Source organism: Gopherus evgoodei, chromosome 7 (genome assembly GCF_007399415.2).
Source record: "Gopherus evgoodei ecotype Sinaloan lineage chromosome 7, rGopEvg1_v1.p, whole genome shotgun sequence".
Taxonomy (NCBI): domain Eukaryota; kingdom Metazoa; phylum Chordata; order Testudines; family Testudinidae; genus Gopherus; species Gopherus evgoodei.
The window spans coordinates 5,019,793-5,037,260 of NC_044328.1; the positions used below are offsets into that span (position 1 = coordinate 5,019,793).

Genomic DNA, 17,468 nt, shown 5'->3' on the forward strand with positions numbered 1-17,468 from the left:
AGGCTCATTTAAATGCCATGCTAATGAAAGTCTGGCAATCTATTTGCAGCTGCTCTTTTATAGGACAGGTCTGATTTTCAGAAGCCGCGGTAGAGAAAGGGTTGTGCATCTTTGGCTTAGACCACCAACTAGGGCAGTGGTTCCCAACCTTTTCGAGGCCAGTAGCACATTCATGTTATCAGAAGAGTGTGGTGGGCGCCAACAATTTTTCAAGGCTTATTTTGTATTTGTACATGAAATAATACAAAAAATCATTTTTAATATTACATAATGTATGAATCCAGAGAGAAGAGAGAAGCCGCGAGGACAGAGAAAACCGGCGCCCACAGCCTGCAGCCCCGGAGTTCTCTGTCCCTGGCAGGCGCAGGGCCGCAGCTTGTCTCCCCTGCTGGGCACTAGGTGGGCCCCGCAACTGCCAGGAACAGAGAACACCGCACCTGCAGCCTGAGTTCTCTGTCCCCGTCAGGGGCGGGGCACGGCTTCTCTCCCCTGCTTGGCACTAGGTGGGAGCGCATAAACGCCCCAGCAGGTTCTGTGGCGCCCGCGGGCACCACGTTGGGGACCACTGACCTAGGGTGTCCAGATGTCATGATTTTATAGGGACAATCCCGATTTTTGGGTCTTTTTCTTATATAGGCTTCTATTACCCCCCACCCCCGTTCCGATTTTTCACACTTGCCGTCTGGTCACCCTACCACCAACAGCATTTTTATTAACCACAGATAGAGATGGTTTTGACACTGCTAAACAAACAGGAAAGAAGGCAGGAACAGAGTAACATTACTACTTATTAGTGTTCTTCTACTAGAGCTGGACTGGATAAGCAGAGATTAATCATTAAAATGGATAAAAGAAACTAATTTACAAAACAAAAAGGAGCTACAAACATAAATCCCCAATTTCCCTAATTTAAGGATTTAAACATAAAGATCTTGCAAAATTACTAGTTTTTGCACCATGTGCTCTCATTGAATGGCTGCCTTTCAAGTCTATTTGGAGATACTAGATCCTGACACTTGTGTAATGTTATCTCTTTGTTAGGAAGGTCGCAAATATAAGAGTTTCTATTGCAGAATTCAGAAACAGTGCCCTAGGATCCCTACTGAGATTCAGAAAGGTCAGAAGGAAAAACTAGTGATTTCTGGGGGGCCGATTACATAACTGATCACAGGGACTTCTGTTAATCTTCTCTAGAAGTAACCACTGAAATTACCCATAGCTCATGCTTGGCCCAAACCCATCAAAGCTTCCAAAAGCTGCTACTTGACCCCTATGCTATATACACAAGCCACAATAAAAACACACTATTGTCCCTGACGCTTAGGAATTTATTCCAAACACACACTCTCTAGCCTGACAAAAGCCGCCTGCTGCATATTATAATGCAGTTCATCAATACAAGCAAAAACTAATGCATAATTCCCTGCAGTGAAAGGAACTGTATATAAATAACCTGTACAGTTAGAATCCTACACAGACATGTGCTCCTGGATACTCCATGGTCGCATGCATATGAACTTAGCAAGATTCTCTGAGTTTCCAGAAATGTGGGAACCCTCCATCTTAGCATGTGAGAGTACTACAGTGATCCTCAGTGGGCAAGAAAGAGTTATAAGTGCACCAACAGTTATTTTGTTTTGATTTACACTCCTGGCAGGCAAATTAACTCTAGTCATAAACACAGTGACCACACATTTTTGAGACGAGAAGGGAAGGCAAATGTACAGTTTCATGTATGATAGCACCAGTTTTTTCTCTGTGGTGAAGGCTGAAATCATCAGGCATCTTGCCTGAAGGAAGGAAAATGTTATTTGCCCATGCAGCCCCTTAGAGAACACAGTGGGTGGAATCATATTTTAGTATAATGTGGCATGATGATATCATGATTATTGGTGACAAATATGTGTCAATCACAGTCATCTCTCAAGTGTTGTTCCTGATAAGGCAATCTTCCTGGTTAGGGAACACATGCTCTCTGCAGTGTAAGTATATTGCAACAGCTACTACAAACTGAAATGGAAGTGCTGTGTTCCCAGTAAAATGAGCTGTATCCCAATCATTAAACTGTACACTGTGCATAGGTGCATGTTCTTGACATTCATAGTTGGAGTAAAGGAGCCGGCCACAGACACGCTATTTTGAACTTGATGGCAAAGCTGTTTAAATAACTAAATTCAAAATGGGTTAAGCTCTCCTATCTTTTTTGGCACTAAGAAGCATCTTGCCTAAAGTCCTCTTTCCTCACTTTGGTGGCACAGGCTCAAAGCCATTGCTTTTGGAGAAGGAAAGAAGAAAATAGTGCGTAGAGTTCTTTCTGCTGCTAATACTGCCTCCTCCCCTTCACAAGATGGACAATCTGGAGGTGTTCTAAAAAAAGAACTCTATTCTCTGGCTGAACAATCCTGAGTTCTCAGCTATCAAAGGCAATGATTGCCAGCCAGGAATGAATGTCATCAATTTACTTCGGACATTGTGGTCCTCAAGGATACAGAATGGAAAAAGGACTCTGCAATCAGTACACCTTGCAGAATCAAGGTTTGAGCATGAGTATAGGCTTTCAGTGCCTCAGTGTCATCTAACACACTGATGAGGGTGTTTGGGATTTTTTTAAGCAACTTTAATTATAAAAGGTAGCTTAACAAGGCCTGTGGTCTCTTCTGGAACTGAAGAGACAGAAGACTAGATGAGTGGCTGATGGACCTGGAGGTGCCACACTCTTCTCCTTCACTTTGGTCAATTTCTTTCCCTGTACAGGCTTTGAAGATGCACAAATTGGGATTCTGGTCAGGAGCCAGCGTACTGGCATGAGGATGTAATTTACTGATGCTGAATCTCAACTAAAACCAAACTTTTTACATTCTCTCTCTCTAGATACAAAGCAGAAGCTGGTGATTGCTTCCAAGTCCATGTGAAGGGGCATGGATTTATGCAAGTGGCTAACTTTTCTTAGCAGGAATACATTAGTTCCTAGAAAAAAGAACAGGAGTACTTGTGGCACCTTAGAAACTAACCAATTTCCTAGGCTATGCACAACAAAATGTTAATATAACCCCCCAAAAATGCAACATCAGTTAACAACAAATGCATCATTTAAAGCTTCTGCCGCAAACAAATAACTAAGTCTACTTATGTGTCATAAGCTGGATAGTGGCGTTCACTGTTTATTGCAAGTAATAGTTAAACAACATTTACGCATGTAGGGAACAAAGGATGATGCTGAAATACAAAAAGATGAATGGATGATATTAGTTTGTCTGCCTGAGTTAAGGAAAGAGGAGTAAAATACTATTTAGAAATTGCCATTCATCACACTTTTCATCATCAAAGTTGTTTACAAACATTAATTAGATTCTCACAATACCCATATAACGGAGGTAAGTAAGGATTATCATCCACTTTGTATAGTTGGAGAAAATGCAGCAGAGTGACTTGCCTAAAGCCACAGAGGGGGCCATGATCAATGTCAAATTTGAAATAAAAATGTCTCTGGTTCCCAGTCCTCTGCTCAGACCATACTTCTCTGTTTTCCATACTACATAGTATCACATCCATTCCAGCTGCACTAGACATAGCATGCTGAAAGTGTCCTTATATCCTGGTTTTGCTAGAATAGTTTCAGTTTTTCATATCGTGTCCCTGAAAATCCTTTGAGGACATTTAAAATGTTCATATTTTTCATTTCATCAATCAAAACTTCATTTTTAAATAACTACATGCTCATTCAAGTCATTTTGCTATGCCAAGTACGATTTGCCCTGCACTTACCAGGAACAGCCCAGTGGAATGAATGTTCTGCGGGATAAACAGTGTTTAGAGTGACCAGTTGAAGGAGCATAGACCCTATCAAAATTGTTCTTTTTGTTCACCATAAATGCTAACAACACTCATTCAATGTTTCACACTAACCTTATTCAGAACACCTGAGTTGGTGGAAAAATCCTCCACACTGAGAAATATCTATCTGTTGCTACTGAGACAAACTGGCAAAAGTGGCACCCACAAACTTTTTTGGAGGGAAAAAAAACTATTTGTTTTTTTAATGACTATTTTTAATTCTAAAAAACACTGCCACAATTTTTTTATTTTGAAGATATGATCACCTTAAGCATGTGACACTCAAGGATTATGGCCAGACTCAACATAAATTATCCAGGAGCCTCTGGAGGCTTTCCTGACCTCAATTTGGCTGCTGGCCTTTGGCTTCTCCAATCCTCAGTGCTGTCCCTGAGGCCTTCCTTGCCACACTACTCATCTGCTGATACTGTAAAAAACGGTTACCCACCTGCTCTGTAACTAATGTTCTTTGAGATGTGTGGCACATGTCTATTTCATTTCAGGTTTGTGTGTGTGCTCAGTTGTCAGATTCAATCTGAGCGATACCTGTCAGGGCGGCATGTGCACACTCCTGCTTCACACCACAACGCAAAGCCACCTTCAACCCCCGTAAGTTCTTTCTTACTGGAAGACTCTGACAGAGAGGGGAAGAAGAGTGGGTCATGGAATGAACATGTGCAACACATCTTGAAGAGCGGGATAGTAACCATTTTTAATTCTTCAAATGATTGCATGTCTATTCCATTTCAGGTGACTCAAAAGCAGTTCAGTCTGGAAGCTAGAATCTATCTGAATAATGACTGAAGGATCACACATCCAAATCTGGCATAATCTCTAGTTTGCCCAGAGATGGCATAATGGGAGGCAAAAGTATACACTGAAGATCAAGTTGCCACTTTGCAAATGTCCAAAAGAGTCAGCTTGGCCAGAAAAGCCACAAAGACTGCGTGAGATCTGATCAAATGCACTAGCACTCAATTCAGTGGCAATACATCAGCCCTGCAGTAGCACAAATGAATACAACAGGAGATCCACAAGGAGATCCTTTGAGGAGAGACGGGAAGAGACTCTGTCTGCAATTGCTACGAACAATGAAGATGATGACCTAAATGGTTTAGTCCTCTCCAGGTAAAATGCTAAGAATTAGGAAAGGAAGTTGATCAATATATTGCCTGATTGATGTGGACGTGAGATACCACCTTAGTGAGAAACTTCGGATGAGGGTGTGGGAATACCCTGTCCTTGCAAGAGACCATATACAGAGGTCCAGAATCTAGTGCTTCTAATTCGCCCACTCTCCTAGCTGAGGTAATTGCGACCAAAAAGTCTGTCTTTATGGAAAGATGGAGCAATAAACAGGTTGCCAATGGTTCAGAGGAGGACCCACTAGCTTTGTTAACACCATATTTAAGTCCCAGGAGTGACCAGAATCTTGTCCTTGGGGGTACATCCGGTCCAAAGCCTTCAGAAATCTAACTGGCATAGGATTGGAGAAAAATTATCACCACTTGGTGGGTGGGAAAGCTAAGATAGCTGTTAGATGGACCTTGATGGAACTAATGGTAAGACCTCGCTGTTTTGGGTATAACTAATAGTCCAATACACGATGGATTGAAGCGTGGGGGTAGGGGAGGGGGCACTTTTTTGCTGAGGCAAAATGGAGACTCCCACTTTGCAATGTAAGTAAACCTAATAGAAGGCATTCTACTATTTACAAATGCACCTGGAACCCCCTTTGAACAAACCTCATGAAGCCTTAGCCATGGAGCATCCAGGCAATCAGAAGGAGAGCCTCAGATTGGGGTTGGAGGGCGACCATGGTCCTGAGAGAAGAGGTCTGCATCCCACAGTAGTGGCAATGGAACTGTGTATGAGAGGATCAGCAGAGTGGAAAACTAATATTGCTGAGGCCATTTTGGAGCTAGGAGTACGACTCTCAGATCCTGGGCTGCAGCATAAGCCTCCAGAGTAAATGGTACTAGGATAGTCTCCTCTACTGTTAACTAAATGGAGCCACTTCAGGGGCTGGTCTCAATTATGCCAATGCCAATGCCAGAGTCAACAGTCCCTCCTGATTAGATGATTGCCTCAGAGACCTCCTCAGCCTCATGCACACTCTTGTATCCTTGTCCACATGCTTGCTGGACTTTGGTGCCAGGGACCCTGATCTATCGGATACTAATCCCTTAGATGCCATCTTTCAGTGCCTCTCCCTCTGTAGCGGGGAGGGTGACCAGGCCTGAGGGTCGGTCAAAAAACAGAGGAGCACTTCTGATGGACGCTGATGTGCTCAGTACCTTCTCTGAGTGGAAAGTCTCCAAGGGGGAATGCAGGACCATCTCCAGCAGAAGAAACTTAAGCCCAGCCTCCCTTTCTTGCTTCTTGGCTTAAAGTTATTGCAAATTTGACACCAATACTTGACATGAGTCTCCCTGCAACACTTCAGGCAGCTGGGGTGCAGGTCACTCACTGACATTGGCTTCTTGCAGGAATGGCAGGGATTGAAACCCAGTGACCAAGACATGCCCCGCCACCAGTACCCAGCAACAGGAACTGAAGTGTTTAAAAACACTTTAAAATACAACTTATTTCTATAACTAACAAATAGTCTAAGGCATTAAAACTTCTGAAACAAGTACCAACTATCTACAAATATGAAGGGGGGGAATATTTCAGTAGCTAGATCACATGTTCCATCCACCATCACAGGCAGTAAGAAGGAACTGAGGGAGGGCAAGGGTCGGCTCTGCCTTTCATATTTTCAAGCTATGGTGCAAGGCAGCAGAGGGTGCATGTGCCACCCTGACAGGTACCACTCAGGGGAAAATCTCCAACAACTGTGCACAAGGCAGGCGCACACCTGAAATGGAATGGACATGTGCAATCACTCGAATAACTAAATTACCAGACTTGACCTCCTGCACTGACCCATTTATCAACCAACCTTGACATTTTAGCTTCCATTTCTCATCTTGAACAGGAGTATAGATAGCAATTATGAATTAAAGTACCCAGTGTAGTAGAAACGCTATCATATACCTTATATCAATGACACTGATGGTGGTGGGAAGAGAGGATAGAAATTTGTGCAGTGCCTATTATTACAATATATACACTGCAATACAAACCTGGGAAATGAGCAATGGACTTTTTATCTTTATCTTGCATAACAGGAAGGTAATATATTATATATGTATTTGACAAACAGTTTTATTTCCCATCCTCCACGTTGAGTTTCAGATCATTTGCATTCCTTGTACTTGGGCAATGGAGAAGTAAAGCATGAAAAATGTTAAAAGCTAAAAGGTATTTAATAGCCCCTGCACAAGATACATCTGTACAGAGACGTACAAAGCTTTCTAACTAGCTTGTTCAACGGAAACATAAAATATTCCCTATGCTTTGACCTTTATTACACAGGCTCAGCCAACTGAGGAGTGAGAGATAAGGAAACTTAGTCACAATTTAATTAAGATCTCTTTGATGGTGATTCTCACAGGAATATTCTCCCGCCATGCTGGGTGATTGTACAGTCTTATCTTCACAGCATAAAAAACAAAATCAGTTTACCACTTACAGTCAGGTTCACATCATGGTGTACTTTTAAGCAAACAGGCATTTAGGACAATGGCTCTCAGTCTTTCCAGAATACTATACCCCATTCAGGGGTCTGATTTGTCTTGCGTACCCCAAGTTTCACCTCACTTAAAAACTACTTGCTTACTACATCAGACATAAAAATATAAAAGTGTCACAGCACATTATTAATGAAAAATTGCTTACTTTCTCATTTTTACCATATAAATTATAAATCAATTTAAACATAAATATTGTAATTACATTTCTGTGCAAATATCTAGATGAGCTGATGTATCCCCTGGAAGACCTCTCCATACCCCCAAGGATATGCATATCCCTGGTTGAGAACCACTGATCTAAGACACCAGTTACATCCAGTGTAAGCTTTGCTCTTTCTGAGACCCCAGATCATTTGAAATTGCACTAGGGCAACATATTTTGGGACCAAATATGGTTTCAAGATAGTTGATCTAACTGAAACATCTGAAATGAAAATACTCTGAATAGGTGGCACTTCAGCCTACTGAGCAAGCACCTCCTAGCTAGAGTGGCAGCAACCAATTTCTATTTTTCTCTTAACAAGTGAGACACAAAGCACTGATCAGAATCAGTTATAAAAATCAAGAAGGAACTCACCAGCAAGTGTGTAATCCATATCAAAACCAAAGCACTTTATCTTTTCCATTGCTAAACTTCTGTTCACGAAGACCCTATAAAGAAGAGAGGAAATAAATCCATAGGGATAAGCATTTCTGGAATAAACTTATTTGGGAGTAAACTTATTTCTCTTATTATCAAGTGACATGTGATCTACCATACCCAAACTATCCTAAATATGTAAAAATCAGAACTCACCTGAAAAATGAATGCACAGATCAGCTTTACCTGTCAGTATGCTTCCAACAAAGCCATGACTTTTCATGGTTATTCTCAAAATTAGTGTGTGTATAAACATACACACACCCTAGTACAAGTCCTGTAAAAATTCCTAAACACAGGAATGCAAGATTTCTTGAACCCAGGCTCACACACAAGAGGAAACTGGATGAGGAGGAATGATGAAGTTTGCCTGATTAAAATAAAATATGACAGAAAGGCAAGAAGAGAGGGAATGAGATTAGCAGTTTCCTGGATAAACATTTACTATTTGACCCGCTTTGAATGAATCTGAAAACTCAAGGAAAATTTAAAATGACTTCTCACTGAAATCTGACCAATACTATTATTAATCACTTAATATAACACCACAAAACACACAGTAAAATACATTCTCATCCCGAAGAGCATAGGGGAAGTTTTTACATTATTTGTAACAGTGTTATTTTCCAGTTTTTATTTTTATTATCAAAATCTTGTTGCAATGAGAATCTATTCTGTATATTGCTCGATACTTCGATTTCAATGCACTGCATTCATTTAATCCAAAAAACAAAACAAACAAACAAACAAACCCACCCAAGATGATAAAATAGGTCAGAAAACACAAAAGAAACTGCATTCTGCTTCAGCTATTACATTAACTAATCCAGTTAAATTTCCCACATAATTTCCACCATATAACTGATCTGTCGTTCCTCCTGATTTCTAGCCAGGGTTGGTCTCATCTGAGAACTAAAAATTAGAGTTGCAAACAGCAAAGCCAAGGATTCCACTGTAGGGAGAAATCTTAGCTTGTCGTCAACAAGGCTGATGTTGGCCAGAAATTCCAAGTATTGCTAGAGATATCATGCCAAGAAAAAAAAACTGCCTAGAAATGTCTGCGAAAGGGTAATAGTACCCAAGCATTCGGCTGCACTCTGGACTCAGTAAGGTTATGTCTGGATACAAGCACACTGCCCTCAGCAGGATGCCAACATAATTAGCCTTCTCTGAGGCTAATTCAGAAACACTTCTTTGTGAAGGTAACGTAATGGGGAGAAGGATACCATAAACAGTGACAATGGTAAGTGCAAAAACAAACAGACACCAATTCCGTGAAGCTTCTAGTTTCAGAAGATCCTGAGATTCTTCTTCAGACTTATGGCCTGTCAGGCAGCCTACATAACATGCCAGTTTAACTGTGTGTCAATTTACTGAATCTAAAATTTAAACAGCAAACTTGTCAAGATCAAACTACCACACTTCCATGCCAGCAGCCTTACCTCATCTCTCATAGATGTTCTTCTTGCAAAGTGTGTAGCAGTCTGATTCATATACTCATCTGAATCACATTACGCAAGTCCTTACAGGCTTCTCTATGACAAATGCAGTTTTGCTTGAATCTGATTTTACTTTAGAACATCATTATATCTGAACCAAGCCCTAAGATACCGTATGTCTTCTTGAATAGTGCTAGGGAAAACACATCTGTGGCTAACTTAACTAGTCATTGGATATCATTGTTGTTCCACACAGATCCACTTGGAATAGAGTTTCTTTGGCACTAGTATAACTTTATCCCTAACCTTCCATGCTCGCTCTGGGACTCATAATTTCCTGGCAAACTGCCCACCTCTGACAATGAGGCATGTAATGGGACTGAGGAGTTAACAATGACATTCTTTGCTGACAGAAGTATGTAATATCTAAACAATGATATATTCAGGAAAAAAAACTATGAATAGAAATCCCTCTTGAAAATATCAGAGGAGATCATAAACTTACTCAAGCTTCACTCTTGAAATAAAGAAATCAGCTCTCTCAGCTGTGGTGAGACAAAGTGTCCAAATCAGCAGCATGAACCATGGGTGTTTTTTAAAAAGAAATTTAGATATCTCAGATTTAGAACAGGCCAATGCTAGATACTACATGAAGAAAGAAGCCTTTGTGTGAAGGAGATGCTACGTTCTATTGCTTCTGATACCAAGAAATGCTTCTAAATATCTAATTCAAGTACATTGGTAAGCAGAAAATATTTCTGATCTTAAGTTTGTTCAGTTTGCTTTCTAAACAAGGAGGAAGAGATGTGCAGAGGGGATAACACATTTCTGGGAAAAGTCAGAAATAGTTTTTGCCCAAGCGTGACTGGCCCTGCAAGAGCTGAATTGAGCCAGATGGGCTAATTAGCTAATTAGGCTTCAAGCAGGGAAGCTTTAGTCTAGAGGCAGCTAGTTAGAGAGAAGTTCAACTGCAAGGGACAGACAGGACTTCTACAAAAGACAAGAAAACTGGAAGAAGAGGGGACTGCAAGGAAGCAGTCTGTGGTAACTCTCTGTGAAGAGGGAGGTGTGTTTGGGGGACTGCAGAGCTGAGTTGCCTAAAGTTATTCCCTGGAAGGGAGGAGTAAGGAGACTGGCACGCCCAGAGGAGTGGGGAGGGCATAGATATGGAAGCAGCTCAGGGAAAGGCAGCAAGGTGCAGGAAATGGACTTGGGCTGCTGTGTAGAGGGTCACTGACCAGAACCCAGAGTAGCAGCGGGCCCAGGTTCCGCTGCCAGCCACTGCGGGAAAGGCACATTGAGAAAGTGAAGCAAAAGACTGCCTGAGACAGTTGGACAGCAGGAACTTTGATACTCCCGTTCCCAGAAGGGGAAACCACAATAGTGATTTGGCTGAAGGGCTGAGTCACAGAGAATGCTGGGGCTCCTGAGAGCGAGAGAGGGGCAGCAGAGGAGAAACTGGACAGGTGTAATGACAGCTGGAAAAGGCATCAGCCTCACCAAGCTAATCCCCAGGACTGCCAGAAAGCAGTGCCATCCAATGGTGAGTGGGGCAACCCCGTCACACCAAGTAACAGGGCTTGATTTTGTACATTCTTTGAGCCTCATTCCCTGGAGGAGAGTTTGCCTGCTAAGAGGACTGAATGTCTGCCACATTGACGAGGAGGGAAGGGTTATGAAGAAAAATTAGAAGAGCCTCACAATTCTGAAGAGGGTTTCAATTATGGTTACAATGGAATTGACCAGAAAAGATGGAAAGTTCCTTTTAGCCTTCAACATTCTTTTCATTAATCTGCTTAAGAATGCTCAACAAAATATTAACAAACAGCACAGTGGGTTTAAGATAAAACCTCATGTTGGTACTGGAGATAAAGCATGTTTTTTCTAGCGGCAATTACCAACACTGGCCAGGAAACCAGAATTAATAACTCTATTCTTGTGAAAGCCACTAATGACCTTTAATGACTCTACAAATGTTCAAGACCTTTGTTTTAAATCCCAATTAAAACATAACATCTCCCGTCCATGGTGCCCACCTATATACCATAGAATCATAGGACTGAGAGGGACCCTCAAGAGGTCATCTAAGCCAGTCCCCTGCACTCATGGCAGGACTAAGTATTATCTAGCGCAATACTTCTCAAAGTTTGGCCGCCGCTTGTTCAGGGAAAGCCCCTGGCGGTCCGGGCCAGTTTGTTTACCTGCCACATCCGCAGGTTCATCCTATTGCGGCTCCCACTGGCTGCAGTTCACCGCTCCAGGCCAATGGGGGCTGCGGGAAGGGCGGCCAGCACATCCCTCGGCCTGCACTGCTTCCCGCAGCCCCCCATTGGCCTGGGATGGCAAATCGTGGCCAGTGGGAGCCGCGATCAGCTGAAGCTGCAGACATGGCAGGTAAACAAACCGGCCCAGATCGCCAAGAGCTTTCCCTGAACAAGCAGCGGACTGGCTTTGAGAAGCACTGATCTAGACCATTTCTGACAGGTGTTTGTCTAACCTGCTCTTAAAAATCCCCAATGATGGAGATTCCACAATCTCCCTAGACAATTTATTCCAGTGCTTAACCATCCTGACAGTTAGGAAGTTTTTCTTAATGTCCAACCTAAACCACTCTTGCTACAATTTAAGCCCATTGCTCTTGTCTTATCCTCAGCAGTTAAGAAGAACAATTTTTCTCCCGCCTCCTGTTAACAACCTTTTATGTACTTGAAAACTGTTATGTTCCCTCTCAGTCTTCTCTTTTACAAACTAAATAAACTCAGTTCTTTCAGCCTTTCTTCATAGGTCATGTTTTCTAGACCTTTAATCATTTTTGTTGCTCTTCTCTGAACTTTGTCCACATCCTTCCTGAAATGTGGCGCCCAGAACTGGACACAATACTCCAGTTGAGGCCTAATCAGCGCGGAGTAGAGTGGAAGAATTACTTTTCACATCCTGCTTAACAACACTCCCGCTAATACATCCCAGAATGATGTCTGCTTTTTCTGCAACAGTGTTACACTGTTCACTCATATTTAGCCTGTGGTTCACTATGACTCCCAGATCCCTTTCCACAGTACTCTTTCCTAGGCAGTCATTCCCCATTTTGTATGTGTGCAACTGACTGTTCCTTCCTAAGTAGAGTACTTTGCATATGTCCTTATTGAATTTAATCCTATTTACTTCAGACCATTTCTCCAGTTTGTCCAGATCAATTTGAATTTTAATCCTATCCTCCAAAGCGCCTGCAAGCCCTCCCAGCTTGATATCATCCACAAAGTTTATAAGCATACTCTCTGCCATTAGCTAAATCATTGATGAAGGTATTGAACAGAACTGGACGCAGAACTGATCCCTGTGGGACCCCACTCGTTATGCCCTTCCAGCATGACTGCGAACCACAGATACCTACTCTCTAGGAATGGTTTTCCAACCAGTTATGCACCCACCTTATAGTAGCTCTGTGATAAAGAAAGTGGGGAGATAGCTCCATTTGATGTACTCCCAGCCAGCCAGTTAGCTGTAAAATCCCTCTTGGTAGCTGTACTTTACTTCCTTTACTTGTAAAGGGTTAAAAAGTCCCCCAGGTAAAGAAAAAAAAGTGAGCACCTGACCAGAAGAGCCAATGGAAAGGTAGAACTTTTTAAAATTGAGAAAGAAACTTGGCCTTTGTCTTTTGTTCTCTGGGCTGGAGGGTCAGAGCTGCCATGCTATAAGAAGCTAAGCCAGGTATGATTATAAGTCATCTGATCATGCCTAGAACTACTTATCTGACTCCAAATGTGTAAGTAGATCAGAATGTTTAGCTAGACACAATTAGGGTTCTTTTATTTCTTATTGGCTTGTGTACTCCTCTGCGCTAACCCCAGATGCTTTTGTTTGCCTGTAACCTTTAAGCTGAACCCCCAAGAAAGCTATTTTGGGTGCTTGATTTTTGGAATTGCTCTTTTAAAATCTAGCAAAAGCCTAAGTTCCAAATGTATTTTCTTTCTGTTTCTAATAATAAAATTTAACTTTTTAAAGAACAGGATTGGATTTTTGGTGTCCTAAGAGGTTTGTGCATATTGTTTAATTAGCTGGTAGCCACAGCTAATTTCCTTTGTTTTCTCTCTCAGCTCTTCTGGGGGGAAGGGGTGTGTGAGAAAGGGCTTGAGGGTACTCCACAGGGAGGAATTCCCAAGTGCTCCCTCCTGGGTTCAAAGGGGTTTTTTTGCATTTGGGTGGTGGCAGCATTTACCAAGCCATGGTTAGAGAAAAGCTGTAACCTTGGGAGTTTAATACAAGCTTGGAGTGGCAAGTATTACTTTTTAAAATCCTTGCAGGCCCCACTTCTGCACTCAGAGTGGCAGAGTTGGGAAATCAGCTTTAACAATCTCCACAACCCAGACAAAAATAAACACCATAACTGGCCCCCCCCTTTGGCTTGTCAGCATGGGGGAAGGCGCATGCAACAGTCTCTGATGGCAGTGGATGTCGACACTGACCCACAGGCTGGATGGCCCGCTGAGGTGACACCCCCCACAGTTTGAAACCCTCTAGTTTAAACAGTCAAGAAGTAAGTCTGAAAATAAACTCACTGAAAACTTTTTCATGCCAAGAGATCGGAGCTTGTAACAAACACCTTTCTTCTTCCTCAAATCAGACAGAAAATCTTGATTTCACCTCCATCAATTTTGGCCTTTTCCATTAAGCAAATGATGTTTTGTTGTTTTTTTACCAGAGTACTGGTGTTAAAAATCAATAAGATATGGAAGCGTAATAACACGGAGTAACAAAACAAATCAGATCGTACTCACAGCATATAAACATCTTCTGTACCAGAGCAGCAACAACTGAAAATCATTCTCTGAGTTGACTTGCAGGGGTTATTATTATTGACTCCTTAGCTCCACCTCTCCACTCTAGGAGTGCATTTTCATAAATATAACCCTCTTGTCTTACTTCTTTCCTTTCCCCAGGGATATAACTGTGAAGGTTTTCTGTAGTTTTGCATGCCCTGAAGGGAGTAGGCCAAATGTGCCCACCTGTCTTGTAGGATGATGGTGTCCCCATCACTTTAAATAGCCCCCAGTCTTCAATGTTCTCCTTTTAAAGGACATTAACATGAGGAGCTTATCTTCCTTTCTCTGTAATAAGATAGCAGCAATAGAGAAAATGATGATTGGAACTGAGCTCCCGTCAACCACTGTTTCCACTCTCTTCTCAAATGCTCAGCTTCCTCACGTGATGGAAGGTCTAATAGTCAAGGCCACCTTTTCTGGTGATACATTGAGGTGTCAAGGAACGGAAAAGAGAGAGGAAATTAAATGCACTTAACCCTTCTTTATACATATTAAAGTGTTTACTTCTACTAGATGACAGTACAGAATCAGCTAATTGCCCTGATCCTCTTGAGAACTGTAGGTCATTTGCCAGAGCACAAAGACATAAGGGCCCCGCAAGTCCTGTAACAGCACTTAACTGGAAACCACCATCTGAGCTACTTGGTTTCTGAGCTACTAGTGTTTGAAAGATGGGCCACAGCAGAGAAGAAACTGAAGCCTATAACTGTTTCAGGCAACAGACTGCGAAATGCTTGCCTAGCTTAGAAAAGGGGGCTCAGAATGAGCTGGAGGCTGTTGTAAAAAACAAAAGGGAAAAATTGCTAGCCAGAAAACACAGGAGGCGCAAATTTACCCTGAAGTTTTGTTACAGTAGAATATCCTTTAAAACAGTGACCATACTGCTTGTTTCCCTTTTAAGCTCTAAAATTTACCCTGGGTAACAGAAAAATACACTACATAGTAGGGGAGAAAGGAACCACTGTACATGAAGGTGAATCTACAATGACCTCACTTTCATCATAGCACATTTCACAGCAATTCGCTGTGCTGTAAACCATTACAAAGGAGGTGATCTTGTTTTTGCAACAAATTAATGATTTTTGAGTAATGTGTCTGAATACAAACTCTCATATCATAATAGAAGAGCAGCTCTGCTTACTAGAAAGGAAATTCAGAATTGGCCTCATTACACTAGAAAAGGAATGCCTAGACAACTAAGAAGAATCCTGTTTATTTTATTTAACCAAAAGCTCAGAAGCAATCATGAAATAAACATGAAGCATTCCTGTACCATGACCAGTGAAATATACATGTATTGCACAATTGAGAAGGGAACTTGGCATGTCGTCCAATGCCTAGGAGCAACAAAAGAGAATAACACAGTGGGGGCAGGGAGGTAGTCTACTTGCATAACCTTATTTTTAAACCATGTCAGAAAATGAGCAAAGTGAAGGATAAATATTCTTTTTAAGCAATGTTTATTTAAAGTAGTGATTTTACTGGGATTACACTTGTGGCGAGTGGTGGCAGGGGAGGGACATTTTATATTTCTACTTTAAAAAAAGACTGTAGTGATTAGTTTTGGCTCAACACATCCCAGAAACAGGGGCTAGCCAGAAAATTTGGATCTGGATTTCAATTTCCTCAAAGTTTGGATACATCTTTATTTTAAATACAAATATCTTCAATGATCAGCAGAAGTGGCGAGAAAAGTTAAGGAGAGACAAGCAGCAGCTGAATGGATTTGTCTTTTTCAGTGTATCAAGCCTAACAGCTTCCCCCTCGCTGGCTTAAAAGGGGTGACGACACTGATAAAATTAGTGCCTGCTGTACCATTGCTTTTTTGTGACCTTGGTGTACTTTTATTGCTGGAAAGCTAGTCCCGTGGTATCTTGTGGCTGGTGGAGACATAGAAATGATGCATGCTGCTGTCAGAAGTTACCAAACAGCATTTTGTCTCAGCAAAAACAGCGACCTCCAGAAGCTACAGTGAAACTAGATTAACCTGTGACTGAGGTCAGACATATTTAATGGAAATATGCAGGTTCCCCAAAAACATTTATGTGAACCAGCCTGTCTTTTCTTTGGCATGCTGGATGCCTTGGCACCTGCCTTAAAAGGATTAATGCAAAACTTTAAAACTACTAATGTCAGTGGAGAGACAAGGTAGGTGAGGTAATATCCTTTATTGGACCAACTTCTGTTGGTGACAGAGAAAAGCTTTCGAGATTACACAGAGCGCTTCTTCAGCTCTGTGTAAGCTTGAAAGCTTTTCTCTGTCACCAACAGAAGTTGGTCCAATAAAGGATATTACCTCACCCCACCTTGCCTCTCTAATATCCTGGGACCACCATGTCTACAACAACACTGCATAAAAATCAGTGGAGTCGTACTGGGTTTTGCTGGCTCTTGTCCTTTTTGGCAGGTATTGACCATTCCACACATCAAGGAACTTATTTTCTTACATTTAACTTTCTTCTTTTGGCACACTTAAATTAGCAGAGTTCTATTTTATTCCATCTTCAGCCTAACAAAGCCTTTATAACTGGTTTCCATGTTTTTAATAATTTCTTCTGGAGATGGTGTTTGGACTTGGGTCAGGTTTAGGCGGAGGTAAGGGGTCAGATAAGGGGCTGACGAACAAGTCAAACTGGACAACACCAAAATCTCACAACCTATTCTCACAACATTTCCAATATCCGGGTTTGAAATCTCAGAGAGCTGACTGTTGTTGCAAACTGGAAAATTTGGATCCCAATTGAATCCAAATCCTGGTAGGTCATAGCAAGGGCAAGGTTAAGAGCCAGAAATATGAATATGAACTCTTTCCTCTGAAATTCAAAGGAATTCAGAGTCAAGATTCTAGTTTTGTCAATTTTTATTCCCATTGTTTCGGTTTTCTTCCTAAGTGACAGCTAGATGCTGAGCAGCTAACATATGACTTCAATCCCAAAATAACATCCATCTGTTCCATGGAACTATTAAAGCTGGGCATCATGGAACATTTTCAAATTGAGTTTCTTTCTTATTATTAATTTGGCAGTTGCACTGTTTTGTCATATTAATATGATATACTACTTTCTAGTTGAGGATCTCAAAGTGTGTTACCAGCATA

At 41.6% G+C, this 17,468-nt stretch overlaps 1 protein-coding gene across 5 annotated transcripts in view; it reads right to left on the reverse strand.

The window, feature by feature from the left end:
- Positions 1-17,468, reverse strand: part of NT5C2 (5'-nucleotidase, cytosolic II) — an 88,963-nt gene that overhangs the window by 39,602 nt on the left and 31,893 nt on the right. For 2 of the 5 annotated variants that reach the window (XM_030569494.1, XM_030569498.1), the window contains exon 3: positions 8,050-8,123. In XM_030569494.1, coding sequence (XP_030425354.1) covers positions 8,050-8,123 — 74 coding nt within the window. Of the gene's footprint in view, positions 1-8,049; positions 8,124-8,868; positions 9,062-9,554; positions 9,700-14,326; positions 14,458-17,468 lie in introns of those variants that run through there. The other 3 variants (XM_030569495.1, XM_030569496.1, XM_030569497.1) reach the window with 3 other exon arrangements.